At 40.2% G+C, this 22,016-nt stretch overlaps 2 protein-coding genes across 8 annotated transcripts in view; one reads left to right on the plus strand and one right to left on the minus strand.

The window, feature by feature from the left end:
- The first annotated feature begins 1,872 nt into the window (after positions 1-1,872).
- kcnj1a.1 (potassium inwardly rectifying channel subfamily J member 1a, tandem duplicate 1) lies at positions 1,873-6,168 on the plus strand. Its single transcript, XM_046390447.1, has 2 exons — positions 1,873-2,038; positions 4,186-6,168. The coding sequence occupies exon 2, from the start codon at positions 4,198-4,200 to the stop codon at positions 5,317-5,319; it is 1,122 nt and encodes a 373-aa protein (XP_046246403.1). The 5' UTR covers positions 1,873-2,038; positions 4,186-4,197; the 3' UTR covers positions 5,320-6,168.
- Positions 6,169-7,830: 1,662 nt separating this feature from the next.
- Positions 7,831-22,016, minus strand: part of fli1 (Fli-1 proto-oncogene, ETS transcription factor) — a 31,718-nt gene continuing 17,532 nt past the window's right edge. For 3 of the 7 annotated variants that reach the window (XM_046390376.1, XM_046390374.1, XM_046390381.1), the window contains 5 exons: positions 19,283-19,351; positions 12,410-12,469; positions 11,940-11,999; positions 11,303-11,350; positions 7,841-11,129 (listed from right to left, as the gene is read on the minus strand). In XM_046390376.1, the coding sequence (XP_046246332.1) occupies positions 10,597-11,129; positions 11,303-11,350; positions 11,940-11,999; positions 12,410-12,469; positions 19,283-19,351 (770 nt within the window). In that variant the 3' untranslated portion in view covers positions 7,841-10,596. Of the gene's footprint in view, positions 11,130-11,302; positions 11,351-11,939; positions 12,000-12,409; positions 12,470-19,282; positions 19,352-22,016 lie in introns of all 7 variants that reach the window. The other 4 variants (XM_046390375.1, XM_046390377.1, XM_046390380.1 and 1 more) reach the window with 4 other exon arrangements.

A 22,016-nucleotide genomic window follows, 5' to 3' on the forward strand; every position in this document is an offset into this window, starting at 1 on the left:
AATCATTGTCACATCAGTGCAAAGGTAAACATGAACATCTATTACCAGAGGTTGCAGCAGTGGTTCCATACAGTTGTCACTAATGTACAGCCTTTATATGTGGATATATTGTTCCTCTAAGTACATCTGTCATGCATATTGTATTTTCATATGTTAATACAGTATATAATCTTCCCAATAACATAATCATCTTCTCATTAAATAGACAGATTGGCTTTTTAAATTTTCATAGATTTAAAAAAAAAAAAAATTGTGGAAAAGTTTCTGATTTTATTTTATGAAATTATCATAAAATAAAATCAGAAACTTGAGTGTTGCCATATCACAAACCTGTTCAGTACATTATATTAGAACATTTTGTATTATTAGTTTTCTTCCTTATATGTTAATTGCACATTATCATAGTTAACAAGATTACTAAATTTTGGTGTCTGTAGTGTGATGAAAAGAGCATTTGCATGGTCTGCTGTAGTTTTGTTGACAATTCTGATATTTTCATTCTTAAATATAAAAACAGTATCACCCTATCTGAGGTAGTTATATATGGTTGTTGTGTCATTGTTATTCAGTGGCAGCAACTGTCTCAAATTGCACTGATATCAATCACATAACCTCCAAGGCTCTTAAGTGGTTCAACCAGCCCAACAGTCTGTTAAATTATGTGGTCTGGTGGCTATTCGCTGGCCTTTTGTCACATATTTAAAGGGATTAAAAATGAGGGAGTTGATTAAACAACCCTCTTGAATATAAATAAGCTTAAACACAAAAAAAGCTTGTTATCCTTTTACAATAGCATGGATTTACAAGAAAACAGGCAAGCCTAAACTTGCTGTGTGTCGACAGTAATATATTGTCCGTAAAATACACATTCTGAGGCACGAAAGGTAATACCACTGCCTTTTCTGTCACTTTGACTGGGAACAATAGAGCTGAAAAACTGAAAAGTTCTGCTGGCCCCGGAAAGAGCTATCTGCTTGCATCTTCTTTCTAATCTCCACAGCTTCTCTTGTCTCACTCACCTATTTATGTTCTATGGTCCCCATATTTCATCACAACACAGCTCTGCAGTTGTGGTGGAGAGGAGCTATTTGTTGCCTGGAAGAAAGATGACTGTGCTATGCTGAGCTGTGAAACACTGATATTTGATTCATTGTGACAACGCTGTGTCTGGGATGTGTTAAACGCATTTATATGGTTATAATTTTCAGAGAAGTGCCGGAATACATGCATAAACAAGTCTGAGTTATGTGCTCTCTTTTTATTATGAAAATACAGGGACAACATGATTATCTTAATATGTTGATATCATGTGATGAAAAGCTGTAATAAACCTCCCTCCCAACTGAGTCTTCACATCCGTTCTGCTCAGAGACGTTCACTGCTGCGCTTACCAAATGTTGCCAACAACTGAAAAAAAGTGATTTGCCAATAAAAGTGTGTGCGTGGGTGTGTGTCTACAGTAAATAATACCACACGGTGTGTTCGTCATTGAAATGCAGAGAACTGGAACCATATACAGATAAGGTCTATACAGGTTTTGCCTTTACATTGTCAACATTCACTTCACTTCACTCTGTTTCTCCTGTAAGGCGTGCAACCATGAGAAAGCTTAAATTCAAATATCACAAAATAAAAAAAAAACACAACTGTAAATCCCGAACGACTCCTACAATACAGTGGACTAGGAGTGCAGTGGATAGAGGTCAGCTTGGACCTTGGTGCCAGGCATCTGTGGGGTAAACACTTATTAGAGCCAGGGGAAGGCTCTGTGTGTATGTGTGTGTGTGTTTGTGGGCGGAGGGGTACTTTATGTCTCTGTGGGTGTAAACATCACCTGGTTAATTCAAGCATGCTGAGGGAGGACAGTATAAATGCACACAGGTGTTGGTGAACAGGAGTAAGAAGAGGACACACCTCAGCTGTCTCAATCAATTGTGAACAAGAAAATCATAGACTGAGAGGAGCAAGGTCTTGCTGGAGTTGGTCATTCATTATTCTCTGGATGTGCGACAAACTACTGTCACTTCAACTCATAGAGGTGAGTTTAGACTGAAGAAAGTTCATTTTCAAGTTAACATATTTCATTTGCATCTCTTGCATTGTTGCAAGATTATGGTGATCATGATGTTTTAGTGTGAGTGGTTCAGATACAGTTCATTTCACAGGAAATAGGACTTTCTCCGTAACTGTTGTTGAAAAAAAAAAAGAAAAAAAGAAAAGGACTGCAAATAAATTGCACGGCTCATAAAGATGATTTGGACCTCATTGACAAAAGAAAACATTTACAATTAAAATGTATAAAGGTTCATTAGTGATTCAATCCAGTAATCTCACTTTTAAATCCAAAGTATTGCTAAACCCTTGCTGTAGCTGAAATTATCTAACAGCCACAAGCCACTTTAATGATGCATAATGAAATAATGAAAGTAGATGTTCATTAACTGACATTAGAATAAGCCTAAAATAGTAGCAGTATACCCTTAAATAGAAAGAAGTAGTTAGAAAAAGTAATATTTAGCTGTTTCTCCTATAATGGATTTTTTAAGATTACAGTGGGTCAGTGGAACTGAGTTATTTTTATGTTACATTTTCAGTTTTTGAAATAAATCTGCAGTATGAAGGGCTTAGTGAGGACAGAAGAGCCTAAACCTTTATACCTGAAAGACATTTATTGTAATGACTCATTGCCAGTGAATTTTGATTACAGTGTCTTTATTCCAGCTTCAATACAGGCATATTCAAAAGGTTTGTGTAGAGGAAAACTACAACAAACTACAACAAAAAACACATTTTTTTTAAAAATGTACATCAGTTTCTTATCTTTAATTGGTTACATTTTAACCGTGATTCCTGATGAGTGGACTTTTGTCACATTCCATCCATGAAGGTGGTTGTTTTCTAATACAAAGCAATAATTTAGAGCAACTTATGTACAATCAAAATTCTAAATACCTGAAAGTTTTCCTGCTTCTCTCATGTTACAGTATGACCTAATGATTAGGTGTGGAATGACAGGGTTTACTTTCAAAAAGATGAATGGCTGAAAACATGCTATACGATATAATTATCAGATCTCTTTTGGCAAAATGACGTGAGCTTTGAGGGTTGAAAACAGAAACATAAACTCACTGCACTGATCATTTTGTACGACTTCACACTCACTAACAAGCACACTGTGATCCAAATGGCTAGTTTGCATGACTTGGCAAGAACAGAGGCCATACTTATTTGGAAACCTCTGTACAGCCAATACTGCCAGTTACCATCCATCAAGCGCCAGACTTCTGAGAACTCTTGAATGAAGTCAAAGATTGTTATGTCTGTGAGCAGCTGGCCTTCTGGCCGGGTTTGCACAAATTATGTTAATGCCATGTTTATTTTTGCAGAATTGAAACCTAGCAAACAAAGCTGATCCTTGTGTTGAGACACTTGCACGGGACCAAAGATCCAAAATTATTTGGTTTATTTGGAGCACTTATGTGTTATACTTCAATGGAAACTTTTGTTTCTTATTAACTTCAGGTCTTTACTGCAGTGCTGCATCCACCCAGGATTACAGCCTTTCAGTGAGGATTTAAAATGCAGAAGGAGAGAGCAGCTTGGAACATGTGAGACTGTACATAAGCAGTCCACAGTCACAATCAGCTATGTGGGAACAGGAGTGAAAGAGCATTTACATTTACTGTATACATTATTTGTCCTTGGCACAAAATGTGCTTGCACACCCTCCTTTTTGAGTCTCCCTCCTAGTACCTGACAGGCAGTGTCATCTTGACATTTTGCTGTTTGACTGTGGTGAATTGCAATATTTAAGCATGGCTAACAGTTTCAGAAAGGCTGTGGCTGCCTGACTGGATAAATGACTGGGGCTGTCATGAAAAATGCTGTCAAATGCAGCTCTTACAAACTGAACTTTATTGCACATTTATATAAAGGCGTTATCTGCTGTTGCTGAGGCTGTAAATGCTTGGAGGGGTCTGATGTGCAGTGTCTGAGCTGCTAAGACAAGCTGGTTAGCAAAGTTTGTATTCATTTTGCCATTTTGTTTATGATTGTTGTTGTTTTCATTTGATTGAAGGAAATGTCATTAACTGAAGGAATTCATAGGTAACTGTTATGACCGATTACCTACTATGTACTTACATTCAGTATATACATATGTTTTCTTGTTTTATTGTCTTTCAGCTCAGCTAGAAAATGTTTGGATTTGTGAACAAACGTATCCAGGACTGTCTGGCGGAACGAAGAAGCCGCAGGACCAGACTAGTGACCAAAGATGGTCGCTGCAACATTGAATATGGAAACGTAAAGTACAGCAACCACTTTGCCCTCCTTGCTGACTTCTGGACCACCTTTGTGGAGATCCGGTGGCGTTTTGTCCTCTTCCTTTTCATCGCCTCTTTCACTCTTAGCTGGTTTATTTTTGGCCTATTGTGGTACTGGATTGCCCGCAGTAATGGAGACCTGACGTGGCAAAATCCCCAGTCAGACCACACTCCATGTGTTGATAATGTTGTAGGACTCACCACAGCGTTCCTCTATTCCCTTGAAACGCAAACAACTATTGGGTATGGTGGCAGAGCACTCACACCTTTCTGCCCAGGTGCTGTGGCCCTTCTTGTTATCCAGTCCCTCCTTGGAGCCATTATCAACTGCTTCATGTGTGGAGTCATCCTGTCCAAAATTTCATTACCTAAAAAACGGGCTAAGACCATCACATTTAGTGATATGGCAGTCATCTGCCCAAAAAATGGTTCTCTTTGCCTGTCAATCAGAGTGGCCAACCTGCGCAAGACCCTGATGATTGGAAGCCAGATCTATGGCAAGCTATTGAGGACAACAAACACACCAGATGGGGAGACAATCATCATGGACCAGGTAAACATTGACTTCATGGTGGATGTCGGGAAGGACAACCTCTTCTTTGTTTGTCCCCTCACACTCTACCACACCATCGACAAAAGCAGCCCCTTTTTTGACATGGCAGTAGACACGCTCCACAAACAGGAGTTTGAACTAGTCGTCTTCCTGGATGGCACTGCGGAGTCCACCAGCTCTTCCTGCCAAGTCCGAACCTCCTTTATTCCTCAGGAGATCATGTGGGGCTACAACTTCTTGCCCATCATTTCCAGAAGCAAGGAGGGCAAGTACAGAGTAGATTTCTCCAACTTCTCCAAAGTGGTGCCAGTGGCCACTGCCCACTGTGCCTACTGTTTCCATAACATCAAGGGTCATCATCTCCACTCCAGAGATGGACATGACAACCAGGGCTTTGAGGTGATTGAGATCAGTGATTCCTCCAATGTAACCAAGATGTGAGAGGATGGAAACATTGCAATGCACATCAGAAACTGAGACTGACAGAGGTTTATATCTCTCATTGATGAATTCCTCAAGACTCTAAAGAACAAACAGGTGTTAGAGGAAAATGGGGTCACTTTATGGCAGATAGCACATTGTCTAGCATTAAAGAAAACCTACTTGTTTGTTGTGCTATTGTGTTGAACACAAATAGTGCTCGTAGGCCAGGGCTCTTATTGTGAATCGTTTGTATGTAAAACCACACCTGTCACTGTCTGCTCACCAAAACCTGTTTTCAAAAGGGAGGCCAGGTCATGAGTGGCGTAGTTCAAGTATATATGGATAGTACATATGAACTCTTGCTTTAAATGAAGATGAGTGGTTCTAATTTATCTCTGGCCTCTCTCATTGAGTTTTATTGTGTATGGAGAAGCATAAAAATAAAGAAAATGTTTTGTACTGTTAGTAAATCTTGCTATTACTTGAAGGATGAGTGTTGGGGGAGTGGTGCTATTGTCGTGGGTGTGAACCTGATAAAGTGGTTGTTCAATAATTTATGCTACTGTAGTAGTGTGCTGCTGTACACAGAGAGACACTTGGACTTTAACCATTACAGTACACTACTGAGACCATGGGGCACTAGCAAAGGGTTGGACTTGATGAGGGCCACTCATCAAACAGTGAATGATTTAGTTGTGCTTTTCTTCTTGAATGAAGACATTGTGAGAGAACAAAGATCTCAGGATAAACTTAACACAAGGCTGCATACAGTACTTACTATATGGTGTAAAAATCAATTCTGTTAAATCTTTATTGTATTTGATCTCAGGGGACGAATACACTGAAATAAAGGCTATTTTTGCATTCAAAAAAATGTCTGTGTCATTGTTTTATTCTCTGTCATAGAATAGCGTCATATGAGGACTGTGATCGAAAAAGGTCAAAGTGACGTAGTGACAGGTGCCGACCCCTATCACGGCTTTTCATCTGTAAACAAAGTGAAGTTTTGACAGCAAACAGGTATCCAAACACAACAGAGTGAAAGTGTTTGGAAGATAAGAGCCGCTGCTTACTGCCCAATATTCTGCCTGCAGGTTCTGGACATGAAACCAGAACTGTGCGTTTAGAGAAGTAACAGTGCACACTGTCTGCTTTCTGTTTTTTTAAAGTTGGACCTGCCACTATGATCTCTCTAATGATCTGCATATGCTTGGAGTTTTACTTGGGTGTCTGCACCCAGGGAAGTTGATACAGCAAGTTACAGGGGGGCTCTGGTAAAGGATTATAAATATTATTTACAAATATGTGAGAAGCAGCATAAAGATGATACATGCATCACAAGCATTTTTCAATAAAAAAAGCCCACAGTTGTCTCTTGAGAGCTGTTCTCTGTCAGTGATGCATATTCTTGTCTACACAGAGCACTTTGCAAGGCTGTTGCTGTAATTTAACACAGACACCATGTGCACATACTGGTTGTTAAATTACCAACACCTATCATTTGAAGCTGTATTCAGAGAAAAAATTAAATGACACAAAGAGTCAAACATTGTAGTGACTTTCAAATTATACATCAGTCTTAATTTTTATAAATACGCTTGCTTCCACAGCTTCTGGTTTTGTGTGATCTGCTGATTTAAAAGCTGAAAACTTGAACAAGATATAAGCACAGTTTATCATTGTTTTTGTCAATGTCAAAGTCTAATATGTGCTCAGTATGGAAAAAAGCTTTCCCTTCCACCCACATCTGTCCGCTGGAAATTATTATATATATTATATATATATATATATATATTATAATAATGCTTAAATTATGCACCCGGTTGCTATCAGTTAAAACAAACTCACCCAATCCAATGTTTATTCTACTGTCACTAATATGCAGTGATTGGACATGACAAAAATTGAAATACCAAAGTAAGTACATTATAAGTAAACAAGTATAGTGTAATCTAATTCAACAGCACCACAAACATTACACCCTCCATGAAGGATTTATTGCATGAGTGTTGGATTAGAATAAATTAGGCGTAACGAGCCATAAACTGAATGTATATTCTGTTAAGAGGAAACAGTATTTCCATAGAGCCTTGTCACTGTTAATGAACATACATTTGATTATATTATGAGCAGATCGTAAATCTTTCAGTGATGATTAGGATTAAGTTGCCCAAACTGTAAAAGCTACTTTATCTTTCTGTAAAACACTTGAAAATTCAGTAAGTGTGTGTAAGACGTTTTTTGAAAATGAAAATATGCTGTTTTGAGGCATTGCAATGATGTGGATCTAAAGCTAGTTTAAATAGGATGGGGCAGAAAGTTGTTTTCTCCTCTGCAGGTGCTGTGTAATGAAAAAAAAAACTGTAAAACATTACTGATCTCTTAAAGGAACAAATCGAAATAATATTAAAAATATGCAATGAGCTGCCCGAACAGTCACAAAACTGAGGCAATAGAATGACAGAACTGAGACTGTGTTGTGCAAAATGTACAAGCCAGTAAATTGTACTACTTTTGTGGATCTACTTTTCGAAAATGTCCTGATGAAAAATACAGCTGACCGTATTTTCATCTGTCCCGACACTCTGGCGAAGCCACAGGCATGCAATGGAAAGTTTGAGAGGTAAAAACATTTATTTTGTCACATTTTCCTATACAAAAGCCCTTTTTCAAAAGGTATTACTTCATACATTGCAGGAATGACAATAATAATAATACAATGGTTAATTGTAAAATTATACACATATATATATATTTAATATCCAAAATACATTGTATATACGAAGTAGCACAGATCCCTTTTCGTTGATAATGCTTGTGAAACATGGAAGTTAAGGGTACATTAGAATCATTTCTTTATGCTACAAATTATATGTTCCCTTTTTATTCATTTTCATAAAGCTATAATTTTTCAAGAGAAGCTGGTTGTGGATATGAATACTGTTTGTATTATTTTGCATAAAAATACCTGAAATTCTTTAATGCGCTGGAAAAGCCACCAATTCCAGGGCTGTTTGGCATAAAAGATGATTCACAATGGAAAAGATCCATAAATATATGTTGCGTGTAGAGTAAAGGAATCCCTGGCTACTGGATTATGATTTAAGCAGGCATTTGTGGTTTTGGGAATACAAGAAAATACCTTGCGTGCATAAAGGCACTTAGGATGTTACAAACAAATTTCAGAAATAATAACAACTAAAGGAAAACAAAAATGTTAAAATGTATTGCCCAAATGTACAGATATAAAAACGCTTAAAATGCTGAACAAACTACTTAGCAGAAATGGACTTTAAAGGCTTGCATTTTTGACCGAGGTCAACTCGTATTAATTCTTTTGATTTTTTATACTGTGTCACATATGAAAATAACTCTGCTTAATTTATACAGTAAGTTGCTTTAATGCCTAGTTGTTTGATGCTTATAAAATAATACAAAATAGGTCTGACAAACGCACAGCGTTTGCGAATCTGAGGATTTTTTTTGTTTCATCTCGTCATACGTCAATGGTTTTGTTCTCTGATGAACTTCTTAGTCCCAAGTAATTTATTTTCTAAAGAAATACTTTTGCTATTAACAGCTTTGAACACCTGAAGATGGATATGTTTTGACATGGTACTATTACATGATACTGAAATCTTGACTTGAAATTCATGTGCATTTTGCTGGGTTTAAGATCAGTGAGAAACATTCAAATGCACATGCTGCTCTCAAACTAGGATCCAGCCCTGGTAAAATGCAACTTAACTGTCTATTAACATGACTTACTGCTACACCACTTCTCTGTGCTGACCTATACAGTCCTAACTGGCCTGCAAAGAAGAATGAGGCATCATGGCAGCTGTGATTGTCAGAGTGCACTTCAAAATCAAAAATTGTCAGATTTCCACTGAGACACTGAGATGCTGATTATGTATCCTGCTATGAATTTTAAGATGTAATGATGTTCTGTTTATAATGAATAGAAAATACATGGTATTAAACAGCAGTTAAGGCACTGTGAGAGTTAGGCTTCTTATTATGCCATATACTTAAACTGGATGTCTTTGTGGCACAATAAGGCACTTTGGACAAACAAAAACAAAAACATCCTAACAATATACAATCTTATTCCCCAAAAAATGAACCAAGGAATGAATTTTTTTCATTAAAGGAATGGAAAATATCTGACAAATTTTGATTTTGCTGAAGGGAATCCCTCTCACAAACCAGAAGACATTCACATTAATACTGACATGGTTGAGCAACAAAACATCTGGAAATGGCATGGCTGAAAAGCATCAACATTTAATAGCCTATTGTGTGGGCCCCTGAAAACATCTGACCTGGCTTGAATTATTGTTGCAAATTACTTCAATTACATGTTGACTCAGGTTCCCTTGCACAGTCTAGTAAACTGCACACATCGGCCATCTTGAACTCCACACACAATACACAGAAAGCTTTTTAAGAAACTGAGTTGACCCACGTCAGCAAAACATACAGCGCTTCCTTCTCCAGCATTTAACTCTTCTCTAGCCTTCCAGTTTGGAGGATAAATTAAATTGTGAATGGCATATTCCAGTTGCCAAATTTCATTCAGTGCTGAGAAAAGTCCATCTCTTTGAGAGATCCTCCTTGTCCAGCGAATTCCAGAAGACTCTCCACACACACATAAAATGATGCAGACAAGCAGATGAGCAGAAAGAGACAGCAGAAACAAAAGGCTAGATGTGCTGGGAATAAGAAAACCTAATAAGCCTATTGATGAGTGGAAAAGGTTGATGATTTAAAGCATAATGTACTGAGGAGGATGTAGATTGAGACCCATAAATAATAGGCCCATGTCTGGTACTTTAGCATGGCAAGGAGGCAGACAGACTCAAGTCGTTCCTGTCCTCAGGCTTTGGCTTGGGAAGGTTCTGGAAAGGACACCTGTAGGTGCAACTTTCTGAACAATGACAAAATCAATGACAATTGACAAATTGTCAATGACAAAGAGAAAGGCGTAGGAAACTCACATGCACATCCAAAAAACATAAACAAACAGTTGCTAGTCTTGTAAAGGTAAGTAGTATTCCATTTTGGACCATAGCATCCAGTTGTTTATAGATTCTTACAAATAAACAAAAAAATCCTTCAATTTATCATCCTTCATTCAGGAGCAAAATCTCTTCGGAGGCCAAATGCCTCTATTGATTCAGTCTTCATTGGTTTGGTGTCATTGGGAGTGCAGGTCAGCAATTGTGGACTTTATTGTGGGGAAAAGGGAAACTTAAGAGTGTGATGGATGGATGGATGGTCAGAGTGGGATATCTAATAGTAGCTACCCAGGTGAGACGGCACATGGGTGTTGGGGTGGCGGGGAATGTTTGGGTTGGGGTAAATGCCCGCAGTGGGTGAGCTCCAGTACGGAGCAGTGGGTCCAAAGAAATTGGAGGAGGTGACGGGCATGGATGGAGGATGTGGGGATACAAAGTTGACCTTCTGCTGCTGGTGGGCATGGTAGGAAGGCACATAGGCTAGGTCCGAGGGGTACTTATACATGGAGGACTCGGTGGGGTGTGGCTGCAGTGCCTGAGCGATGCCGTGGAAGTCGAACTTGTAGGCGTAGCGCTTGCCGTGCACCTTGGTCATGATATTCTTGTCATAGTAGTAGCGCAGCGCACGGCTCAGCTTGTCATAGTTCATGTTGGGCTTGCTCTTACGCTCACCCCAGCGCCGCGCCACCTCATCGGGGTCTGTCATCTTGAACTCGCCATTGGTTCCTTCCCAGGTGATGCAGCCAGCATTGGCGCTGTCAGACAGGAGCTCCAGGAGAAACTGCCACAGTTGGATCTGACCTGAACCTAATGGAAAACAAATACACAAAGAGTAATCAATCACCCAGCCGCATTCAACTAGAGGTTATCATTCACTGTTCAGTTCTGTTTGGAAAGCATTAAAAGGGCATTTTCTAGAAATGTTCACCACAACCAAAAATTCAAGAGAGATGCATTGCAAAGATTTGCTAAAATCTTACCTGGATTGGCTAGGCGACTACTGGTGGGACCCAGAATCTGGTAGGGGTCTGTGGACAAAAGGAAAGATTACTGTGGTGACATAATGGTATGTTATCCATACTAATTACTATGGAAGATTGAAGAAAAATAAATATGTCACTGAGCAACAGCTGATGATAAAATTCAGTGATGATGTATGGGTGGATACTAAAAACTAAATAATGAGCTTCCCTTGAAACAGAATTACATCCACTAATAGATGTGTGGCTACGAGCTAATAGATGTCGGGCTAAGACTGCAACAACTAGAAAATATTCAAAGCTTGTTAGTAGACTTTAAAAAGGACAACTGTTGTGCAATTCTGGGGGTGTGAAAATTTCATTTCTTGACACTTGACAATTTTTGCTTCTACATATTTAACAATGCACCAGCAAAATAAACTTCACCAACATTAATCAAGCATGAAAATACAAAGAGGTTAGAAAATAACCCATTGTTGACTGTTTTGACCATCAACAGACAGATAAACATAAATAAAATAAACTTAACAAGCCAACTGGCATGAAGAGAAGTTGACATCTGCTAACAAATTAGCTTTATGCTAAATTAGCTTTATGCTAATTTGTATATCAAGAAAGACACCTGGCAATCCAGTACCTGGCTGAGCTCTGGGCTGCTCAGCAGACTTGGTCACATTCTGAGTCACCACCGGTGAGCCTGCAGAGAGACAGAGAGAGAGAGACAGAGGGACATTCAGTGGGAGACACAAGTGAGACAGAGAGAGACATAAAAAGGTTCACAGATAACATCAGTTGGATGGCAATGACTCAATTACCCAACTTGAAGGCACATTAGCAGAGGTTCAAAGTGAATAAGGCAGTAGCTATTGGTTGGATAGAGTTCTTCATGCTCTAACAACAGTTAGAGTCTGTAATCTTTAGGAGTCTTTCCTGCATGTGTAGATGTGTAATGTAGACTGATGTTGACATTTACAAAACAATTATGATCTTTGGTGTCAGTTAAACCCCCCCCCCCCCCACACACACACCCCGTCAGTCACATACTGCCATGCATACTGAAGAGTAGCAGTCAGACATGCATAGGGATTAGATTTGTTGTATCCTCACCTTTGCCACTGTGCATGTTGTTTGACCATCCTGTCCGCCGTACAGCATCATATGAAGGGTCTGACAAAGAGAGAAAGAAAAGGGGACACAGTTTGAGCATATTAGAAAAATATTTTCCAGCTCTTTTTTTTTGTTCTCATATGTGCAACTCAAAATATCAGCCAGCCTATCACAGCTGTAACTGCCACAGCAAAAACCACTGCCAAATGGCATCAGTAAATCTGTCAAAACATGGTTCAAGATGCTCCTCACAGGATATCTGGACATGGTAATGTGGTAATCTTTGACATAGTACAGTTGGTAGAGCAGCTTGCAGCACTCTGACCACAAGTAATGTAAATTAATGTGCAGTCTGACCATAAATAAGAGGACTGGTGCAAATTGTTGTAAAACAAGGCACTAGAAACACACACGTAGACACTACTCCCACATGATATTCACTGTCATCCCTCTCCATACGTGAGCTCCCTTCATGATACTTGACAAACAGCCAAACTGGCCCAGTCTACATGGGTTATGCCTGCTGTGTGTCCCCGAGTCAAACCTGACTGAGTGTGAAGCTGGACTGCTTCCAATTGCAATCAATCACTCTGACACAGGCAGATAAAATAGAGGATGTATTCTTCCCCTGGCAATGTCTCAAAAACACTCTGGTCGGCGCACCTGGCCAGCACCCTTGATTGTTTGGATCATTGTGGATTAAAACAGTTCAAACAATTGGCAGTGTACAGGGATACATGATGCACCCTGTAGCAAGATATGTTTTACACTCTGTATTGTGTGCAGCATGTCCACACAACATACACAGAGTTATCATGGTCTTAAAATCTTTTTGTCAGCAGTGTTTCTCCCAGAGGGCAGCAGATAGAGACAGTGTAATGGTGATGACAGAGATTGTTGCTGAGATAAGCAAGCTGCTAGAAGGTCAAGAGGTAATCCCATTTCCCATCAGTGTTGACAGGATTTCTGCGAATGAGGTTTATTGAGAATCAAAGTTGGCAGCTTGAATCCTAAGATTTGAAAAGACTCTGACCCTGCTGCAAGAGTGTGGACACATCTATGAATAAGGTCAACAACTGACCAGTGTGAAACCTGTGCAAACATGAAGCATGGTGTGCACACTGATTACTGTGGTGACACAAAGCATGGCTTAAAGCTTTGTGCTTTTACATAACATGCATGATTAATTCTTTAAATAGATCATTGGAATGATATGCTTTGACATTTTAGAAGTGAATGTGTTGATCCCAGCATATAAAAGCATTCTCTGCGTGTATTTGTGTGTATGGGTTTTTGTTGGCCAAACATGAATATGTTTGCAAATCATTTTCACTGTCTTTTAACTGTCTTTTAACCAATGCATGCTGATGAGCTATCAATCATTGAAAAACCTAGCAAATAATTCCCTGTATTCATCTTAACTTTATATCTTGTTCATGTTAATTGATGGAATAGTCCTTCAAGTTGGAGTGCAAAACCTTATCTTATCTCATTTTAAAACATTTCAAAGATGACTTATTGCAAGAATGATGATCTTTTCATTGTCGGAAACAAATGAATGTGGCCATTTTCACTTCAACAACATGTCTGAGCTTTTTATGCCCTCATGACCCATATAACCTCACACAGCCACACTGGTGGGACATCCTGTGACCTATTCATCAAGAGCTTCCACTTCATGTGTGTCCATCTCCAAATACTGTACAACACTGCCCTCCTATGGATCAGACCATACTAACATCTTGGTTTGCCTGAAATAAACAGCAATTAAAAAAAATACACACAACAAAAGTCCTTGTGACCTTCCACACAAATGTTTGATGATGTTTTCATTACTTTCAAAATCCACCAACGAGAACATAAAAACAAATCCAATTGTGTGTCTTGTGCTATTTTCAAAGAATGATTTGTTGCTTTTTTCCCCTTTCTTTGCTAGCAGAAAAAACTTCCTGTTGCTAAGGCACCTCTTGATCTCTTCACTAATTTCTAACTTTTCTACCCCATTCCTGTCTGCAGATGACAAGAGATGCTCTAGCCTGCATGACTGAAAAATGAAGATGTTCAAAATGTAGCAAAAGTGCAAGACAGTAGCTACAAGTGACAAAGTGCACTAGTGAAAGTGAAATAGAGGATATGAACTCACAACAAAGCATAGAATAAATGAATAAATTAGATCAAAAGAATGAAACAAAAGAGGGTGTAAGCAGAGACAAATACAAAGAGAGGCAGAAGAATCACAAATAACAGGCGGGCTGCTGTGGCTCAGCGGGGCTGTCAAATTCAATCTGGTGTAGGCCAGCAGGATAGCCAAGGAGCAGTGACTGGGGGAGAGTCCTGGGAGACTTGTGTTTCCTGCCTGCTTCGCCTGCAGACAACCTCTCTTTGTTTTACTGGCCCTTTTTTCCCCTCTACTTACCGCCAGCCCCCCTATCCACTCTCCACCACCCCGAAGAAAAAAAAATACAACAGGGCTACTGCCATACGTGCAGCAAGGGGTTACAAACAGGAGAGGAGATGGTGGTGGTTGTGGTGGGTAGGTGGGGGGGCAGATACGACTGAAGGAAAGATGAGAGAGAAGGCAAAGGAGCCACAGAAAGAGAAAGAGAGGTTACAGAGAAGCAGATAGATGAGGATGGAGACAGAGTGACTAAGTGCATAAAAAGGCCTTGAAAGAAAAAGAGGAGAAAGAGGAGAAGAAACTCAAGAGCGTGAGGAGAAAAAAATTGTCCAAAACCCCCTAAAAAGTCTGAAAAAAAAGAGTCAGATGAAACACTACAATGGCAGCGAGCCCAGCTACTGTCTGGTACGGGCTAGAGGAGATACCCAGCAATATGGGCTCATCCACATACCTTTGGTGTAGTTGTTGGCAGCAGATTTCATTAAGTTCCTTAACTATTTTCCCTCTACCAGAATGAAAATGAAAGCCAACACAGTTCCAGTTTTCAACAATATAATTACTCCATTTTGGTCGAAAGTTTGAGTGCGTCTGAGTGAAAATTGGGTAAGTAGAAGTGAGAGTGCAAAAGAAGGAAGAAGCTGCAGAGGTAAAATGTACAAACCCCAAGTGGTTGGGGGTACTCGGGGCAAGCCAGCCACGCAAACACAGACGCAGACCCGAATGTGCACACACAGAGCCGCCTCTTCCCAACCCCCCTCCCTCCCTTCATTTTTCCAGGCCTTGCTCTGACTGCGACTTGAGCCAGTTTCCACTCTGGTCTGGGGTGTGGTGCACGCTCCTGGGAGACTTTGACTGCAGGACCAGTTAGTCAAAACAAGGCCTGAGTGCTAGACACAGAGAGAGAGAGAGAGAGAGAGAGAGAGAGAGAGGCAGGGAGACGTAGAGAGTGACAGCAAAAGGCAGAGGGAGACGGAGTGGGAGAGAAAGAACAACTGAGCAGAGAGGGTAAGATAGACAGAGGAGAGAGTCAAGTCCTGGACTGTTTTTAACCTAGAGTCTGAGCCAAGGAGAGAGACCCAGACAGGGTAACCTTTTTTAATACCCATAATACAGGTGCTTTAAAAGCCATCTGTGTGAGGAGGAAGCCATAAGAGGAGGAGAAAGATGGCAAAATACAGGAGTTAGACACAGTGAGGAAACGGTGGGTGCACCAGAACAGTGAAGCATCAGAGAACTACAACAATGCTGCACACATGTGTTATGTGTTGACATGTTTCATTCACTTTTAAGAGAGAATTACATTCATTTCTTTTCTTTAGAGGGGAGCAAGTAAAGTTGAAAGTCATAAATGTAAGACAGCTTGAACACATAATGGCACACTTCATGCTGTATTGGACTCTGACGTAGCAGCAAAATAGAAACATTCACTGTTGTGAATCATCGTCTTTCCTCATTCACAGAGAAACAGTGGAGAATGTGAGCGATCTTGCTGCAAATTAGAAAGTTTCACGGCAGCGACATCGACAAGAGCTAAAAAATGTAAAAGGGTAAAATGTTGGTTTAACACCACAATAAATAAAACCCACATACAATATATCTGACCAACACATGCTCTCAAAAGCAGTGTAAATACCCACTATAAGACAAGCTGCACTAAGACATACAGGAACCCACCCACACACACATGCCTATCCACAGGCACATAGTAGACAACGACTTCAGATACACACACAGAGGCACACACACCCTTTCTTAGCTGCTGCATTCCGTGTTTTATATGCTCTCTTTTATTCATAACATTGCATTTTACACAACAGAGTCTGGAGCAGATTAAGGGTTGTCTCCTGCTGCATGCTCGTGCTTACTCTACCCCAAAGAGCCTGAATGGTATTTGACTGTTCTCAAAAGGCAATATGAACTTGAACATCTGGCAGTGCTGGTCTGAGAAAAAGTTGATAAAGACTTCTCCTGAAGCTAAACTTCTTTTATTGTTGAGTCGCAAACCCCTGACTTCAATTTATGTTGCACCTTTTCACTTAATTTTCATTGAAAGGAACATTTTATAATATTGAACGTGGTTGTTAAGTTGTACAATTTTAGGGTGAATATGATACCTCAAAGCAAAGTGATTAATTTAAAAATTGGATGGGTGTCAATATTCTCTTGATAAGTCACCCTGTCAACTTTTCACATATGTCAGCTGTACACGGGACTGGGATCACGGGATGCAACTGCAGACACAGTCAGTGTTACAGACAGCCCATAATAGAAGTCACCTCTTGTGAAAGGGAAATGCTGTTCAAGGGAGTGACCCTCTATTCCTGCCAGGCCAAATACCTGGCGCTGAGAACCAGGAAAACTGGGGTCAGGGGTGACTGAGCAGAATCTTATCTGGCCTGCCCATTGGTCTATTGGTATTGAAGCTGGGCGAGAACAAGTACGCAGCCTGCTAACGCTCACCACTGGAGCAGATAGAGGGAGGCAGAGGGCATTCTCGGACACTTATCAGACTTAGTGCTTCCTCTCCTCCTGCCTTGATAAGGCCCCTCATCCTGTGAGCAAGGCTATCTTTGTTATTGCAGTCCTTTCTCCCGTCTCTGGTGGTGACACCATATAGGCGATGTAAAGGATGTGTAGCTCCTTTTTTTTTACAGATACGCAGTTCAACCTCCGCCTACTTCATGTTGTGTCAGCACAAAATAATGTTTGTAGAGTGAAAAGGTATCCAGAGCAAAGAGACAATCATCCTGAGCTGCTGTGGGCGTTGTTCTTAGAAACTCAGCTCGCCTTTTGCAAGAATTTTACTAGTGCAGTGTTCTAGCAGGTCTCATTTAACTGTTGCATTTCTACTTTATTACAGTTTTGCTTTTGGTTCATGAGTCGAGCTGAGAAAATCCTCCTACAACTTCAGTTGAATAAACTATTAAAAAAAACCCCTTTTGAATTAGCTGGAAGATGCCCCGTCACAAAGCCAAAAACAGGGCTGATTATCGGGCTTATAAAAAACTTCCCTTTTCGCAGAGCTCACATGACAGCAGAATGTGATGCATTGCTGTAGATTAAACTCCTTAACATTATATAAAGTAGTTATAATTAACCTTCTCTTCATCTCGCTTTCTTTCTTCATCTACAGCAGTAAGATGCAACATACATAGTAATGGATCAATAATATTAATCATGAAACATCAGATATAATAGTAAAACACTGACAGGGAACACTTTACATTAAAATGAGTACTTTTATATTTGATATTTTAAGTACATTTTGCTAATAATACTAACAAATAAGTTGACTAATATCAAGAAAGTACATTTAATTTAAGCCCCAGTGTGTAGGATTTAGTGGCATCTAGCAGTTAGACTGCAGAGTGCAACCAACTGAATATCCCTCGGCTCAAACTCCCCTTACAAGCGTTGTGCAGAAGGGCCTGTGGTAGCTGCAGAAAATGTAAAATTTGTCTCTGGAGCTAGTATACACAGTGGATCTTTTAATTGTTGAGTAAATGTGATATGTTTATCAAAACAAGTGAAATGTCCTGAGCTACATTTTTTTTCTTGATCAAATCATAGAATAAGTGGCCCCAATTATGTATTAAGATGGATGTTTTTGCAGACCCATACCAAGTCTTCACCACACTTTAATTCACGTGTTTTAATCAGCCTGAAGACTTACATGTTTTATAAACAGTGACAGTAATCTCATAAAAACAGTGTAACTACTAGAGATGGATAATGCAGTGCAAAATGACAAGAGGAAGCAAGTTTATTACCATAAATCTCTCCAGTAAATACCGTGCTTTCTTTGTTCCCTTTCACCCTTTCATTTCATCCTCCCTGCTCTTAATTCACCCATACAAGCAGCAGAGACCCAGACCTTCAGTCTGGTCTAAACCAGTCAATCAGGCTCTTCTGTCACACTTACAGTACACATTGTTGCTTCAGCACAGTACACAGAACTCTCCAACAAACAACCTCATTCACAGGTCTCACATCCCGCTTCTATCCGATAATCATCACATTGACCGTCTGTTCTCACCCCTGCTACAGTGGACAGAACTCATCAACACCCTGCTTTTGTCTTCTTGTTAATACACCTCTATGCTGGGGCCACCCCTCTGAGCCACTATGTGTTGTTCAAGCGTTCTGGTTGCAGTTCTGAATAGCATGGTCTGCTGTAGCAGCTTGGCTCTCATTATTTTAATCAACACAAAAGATGCACCTGCAGAGAGCGTTGTCAGTATCAATCAGTGTCTGCATGCACTTGTGTTTGCGGTCTGTATTCTCCAGTGCGTGTGCTCTCTGGGCGTTTATGCTTGTCTGAAACTGGCAGGTACTTTTATCTTCCATTCTTCTCTTTATCTTTAGATAGTCTGACAATTTCTCCAATTGCTCCCTTCATATAAAAGAGCTATCTCAACCCAAATATACAAGCACTGATGAACATTAGAATGAAGTACATAAACAGATGTCCCTACCTTCTTTGGCAGCCAGGCGTGGGGATGGGTCCGTGTGAGATGGTGTATTGTAGGATAATGATGAGCTACCTATAAAAAAATGAGATGAAAGAGAATACAATAAGACAGAACAATGAATTATCCTCCAGTCCAGTAATAAAATGAAAGGCAAATGAATGGGAAACCAAAATAAAAAACCTAGACAAGAGATTATTGTTTTCATAAATTCTTCCATAAGAACATCCACTGATTAGAAGCACACTTTATACTTTATATACTTATAAGGTTCAGTATATCATAACATAGATGATGTGCTGTGAAATTGTAATAGAGAGCACCTTGGTGCACTACTATTCTGAAGTGTCAGTAGTGAAAAGCACACAGGGTACAACAACAGCCAGCAGATGGCAGTAGAGGGCCCAGATCGATTATGTGAGGTAGCTCTACAGGGCCTTTTTCATTTCTTGAACTGTGTTTCTGTTTTGTCCTGAAAAATAATCTCAGAGGTAAAACAATTCATGACACATAAATCTAGTCAAATAAAAGCAAATTCAGCGCTGTTGGAAAAACCCTGTAGCCTGTCAGAATTTTAACAGCAAATCCTACTTTGGAATAATAAAGTCAAAGAGGCAAGACTCTGCATATGGCTGCCTATTCATTTCACCTTATGGAGCAGAACTCTGTGCTGCATTCCTCCACTTACACAGGCACCCTGGGCGGCACCAAAATGCTCTCTTAATTTTAGCTGCCCCCAGGCATAAATCAGCGAGTGGAAAAACAGACCCAAAAATGCACAGAGAAAACACAAGAGTTGCTACTACATGGGGAATGTTAAGATTTAGCACTAAAATGGCTACAGTGGGCTGCTGAGTAAGGAGGATACCCTTTATGAATGGGGCAATCTGAAAAAGAACAAATAACTTAAAACCAAAATTAAATTTGTGATGTCCTTTTCTTGAGATTTGATGCATGATCCTCACCTAACTCACTGTGCTGCTGCCCGTGGTGGGGGTCGGGGGTGAGGGGGGCCCATGGTGGCAGACTAGGGGTTTGTTTTTTTTTAGGGGGTGGCTGTGGGGGAAGAGTGGGGTGCTCCACACACATACTCTAACCTCCCAATACCCTACCCCTCCCATTTCTACCTACTCCACGGCACCCCCAAGGCTCTGGGTCTAGTTTAGAAACCTGGGGGCCTCAGAACAGGGGAGCCATTGTATGAGGCAGGGTCCCTGCACAGCAATCAAATGCAGTTCCCCATACAAAAATAATTCCACATGCAGAGTGTAAGCGCACAGGGGCAAGCCACCAAAGCACCACCTTTGGAATGGGGGAGAAAGTGTGAAAGAAAGATGAACAGAGAAACAGAAAAATAGAGAGAGAGAGAGAGAAACAGAGAGAAAGAAAGAGAGAGAGAGTGAGAGAGAAGGGAGGAGGAAGGGGCTGTTAACCCTTTTCCTACTGTGTTCCACATATGTGGGCTGACCCAGACAGGCAAACAGGCAGCATTGCTGAGAAAAACCTCAAACCATCCCACAGAGAAATTCAGGACTGCTGTACGAGGGAGAGTGAGAGAGGGAGAGAGAGAGAGAGAGAGAGCACAGCTGACAGTTTGGTGGAGGGAGTCTTGGCTGTGCAGCCTATTTATTTGGACGGTTTCTTCCTCTCTCAGAAAACAAACATGTCCCGGTAATCTGACAGCACAGTGGGAGTACTGGCCAGTGTTCATCCTTTAAGACCCTCACTCTCTCTTTTCCTCTCAGTCACATCTGCTCACAGTCTGCTAGATTACATAACGTCCACAAACAATTTTCTTTTCTCTCCTTCCTATGACTGATGGCTCTTTCAAAAGGCCATGTCCTCCAGTTTGGCACGCCTACAATATTGACAGAGATCTTTAAAGACTTGTTCAGCATTATGATTGACCTCCATCAGGCCTTGCAGTTTATTCTATAGGGCATTTGATACCATTGCCTCAGAGCTTTGCCAGCAAACTAAGGAGTCACCAAATTTTGGGCATCTTGCCACCTCAAGTGTGCTAAATTGGCTCCAGCCAACATTAGGTCATTCTCTAACTCCTTAAGACAAAATTGCACCAAGTAGCTGGTCTTCTGTCTTACATAGTGGACAAAAGAAATTTCTAACAATTCCTCCAAACCAAAAATGATAAATGATTACCCACATTTTCATAACTGAGAGACCCTACTGTCAGATAACACTGTTTGGTAACAGTTACTTACAAATGTCATACATTACTCAGTACATATTGCTGACAAAAAATGTTTACATTTCTTTACTTATTACTCCAGCCAGAACATCTTTGTTGGAGCATAACCAGCAGAGTGCAGCTTTTTCCCAGCAGCGCCACAAAATTTCTTTTCTTCTCTGCTTCATTGTACGAGCTGTGAGCTGCAAGTCTGTGTATATACATTCATTTTAACTACAAGAAAAGGTGTTCTAACTGAGAAGACAGTAAATACTTTTAAGATCCCTAAAATACGCTGGAAATAAGTATTTTTCCCTGAGGAGTCTATGTGACTGAATTTCAGGCTAATATAGTGTGTACCAAGGTTACAAATGGTTCTACCTCCAAATCTGAACAAAACCAGCTGGTTTTTAAATGTAGGTTCACCACTGATTAATATTAGCAGGTTACCAGTGGCTAATGTTAGCAGATCAACTACTGTATGGAGACACAGCATTTAAATGAGACAACGTCGGTTGTTGTTATCAGGGGTCACATTTCTCCTAGTTTGGT

The sequence above is a fragment of the Scatophagus argus genome, chromosome 5 (assembly GCF_020382885.2).
Source record: "Scatophagus argus isolate fScaArg1 chromosome 5, fScaArg1.pri, whole genome shotgun sequence".
NCBI classification, from domain to species: Eukaryota; Metazoa; Chordata; class Actinopteri; family Scatophagidae; genus Scatophagus; species Scatophagus argus.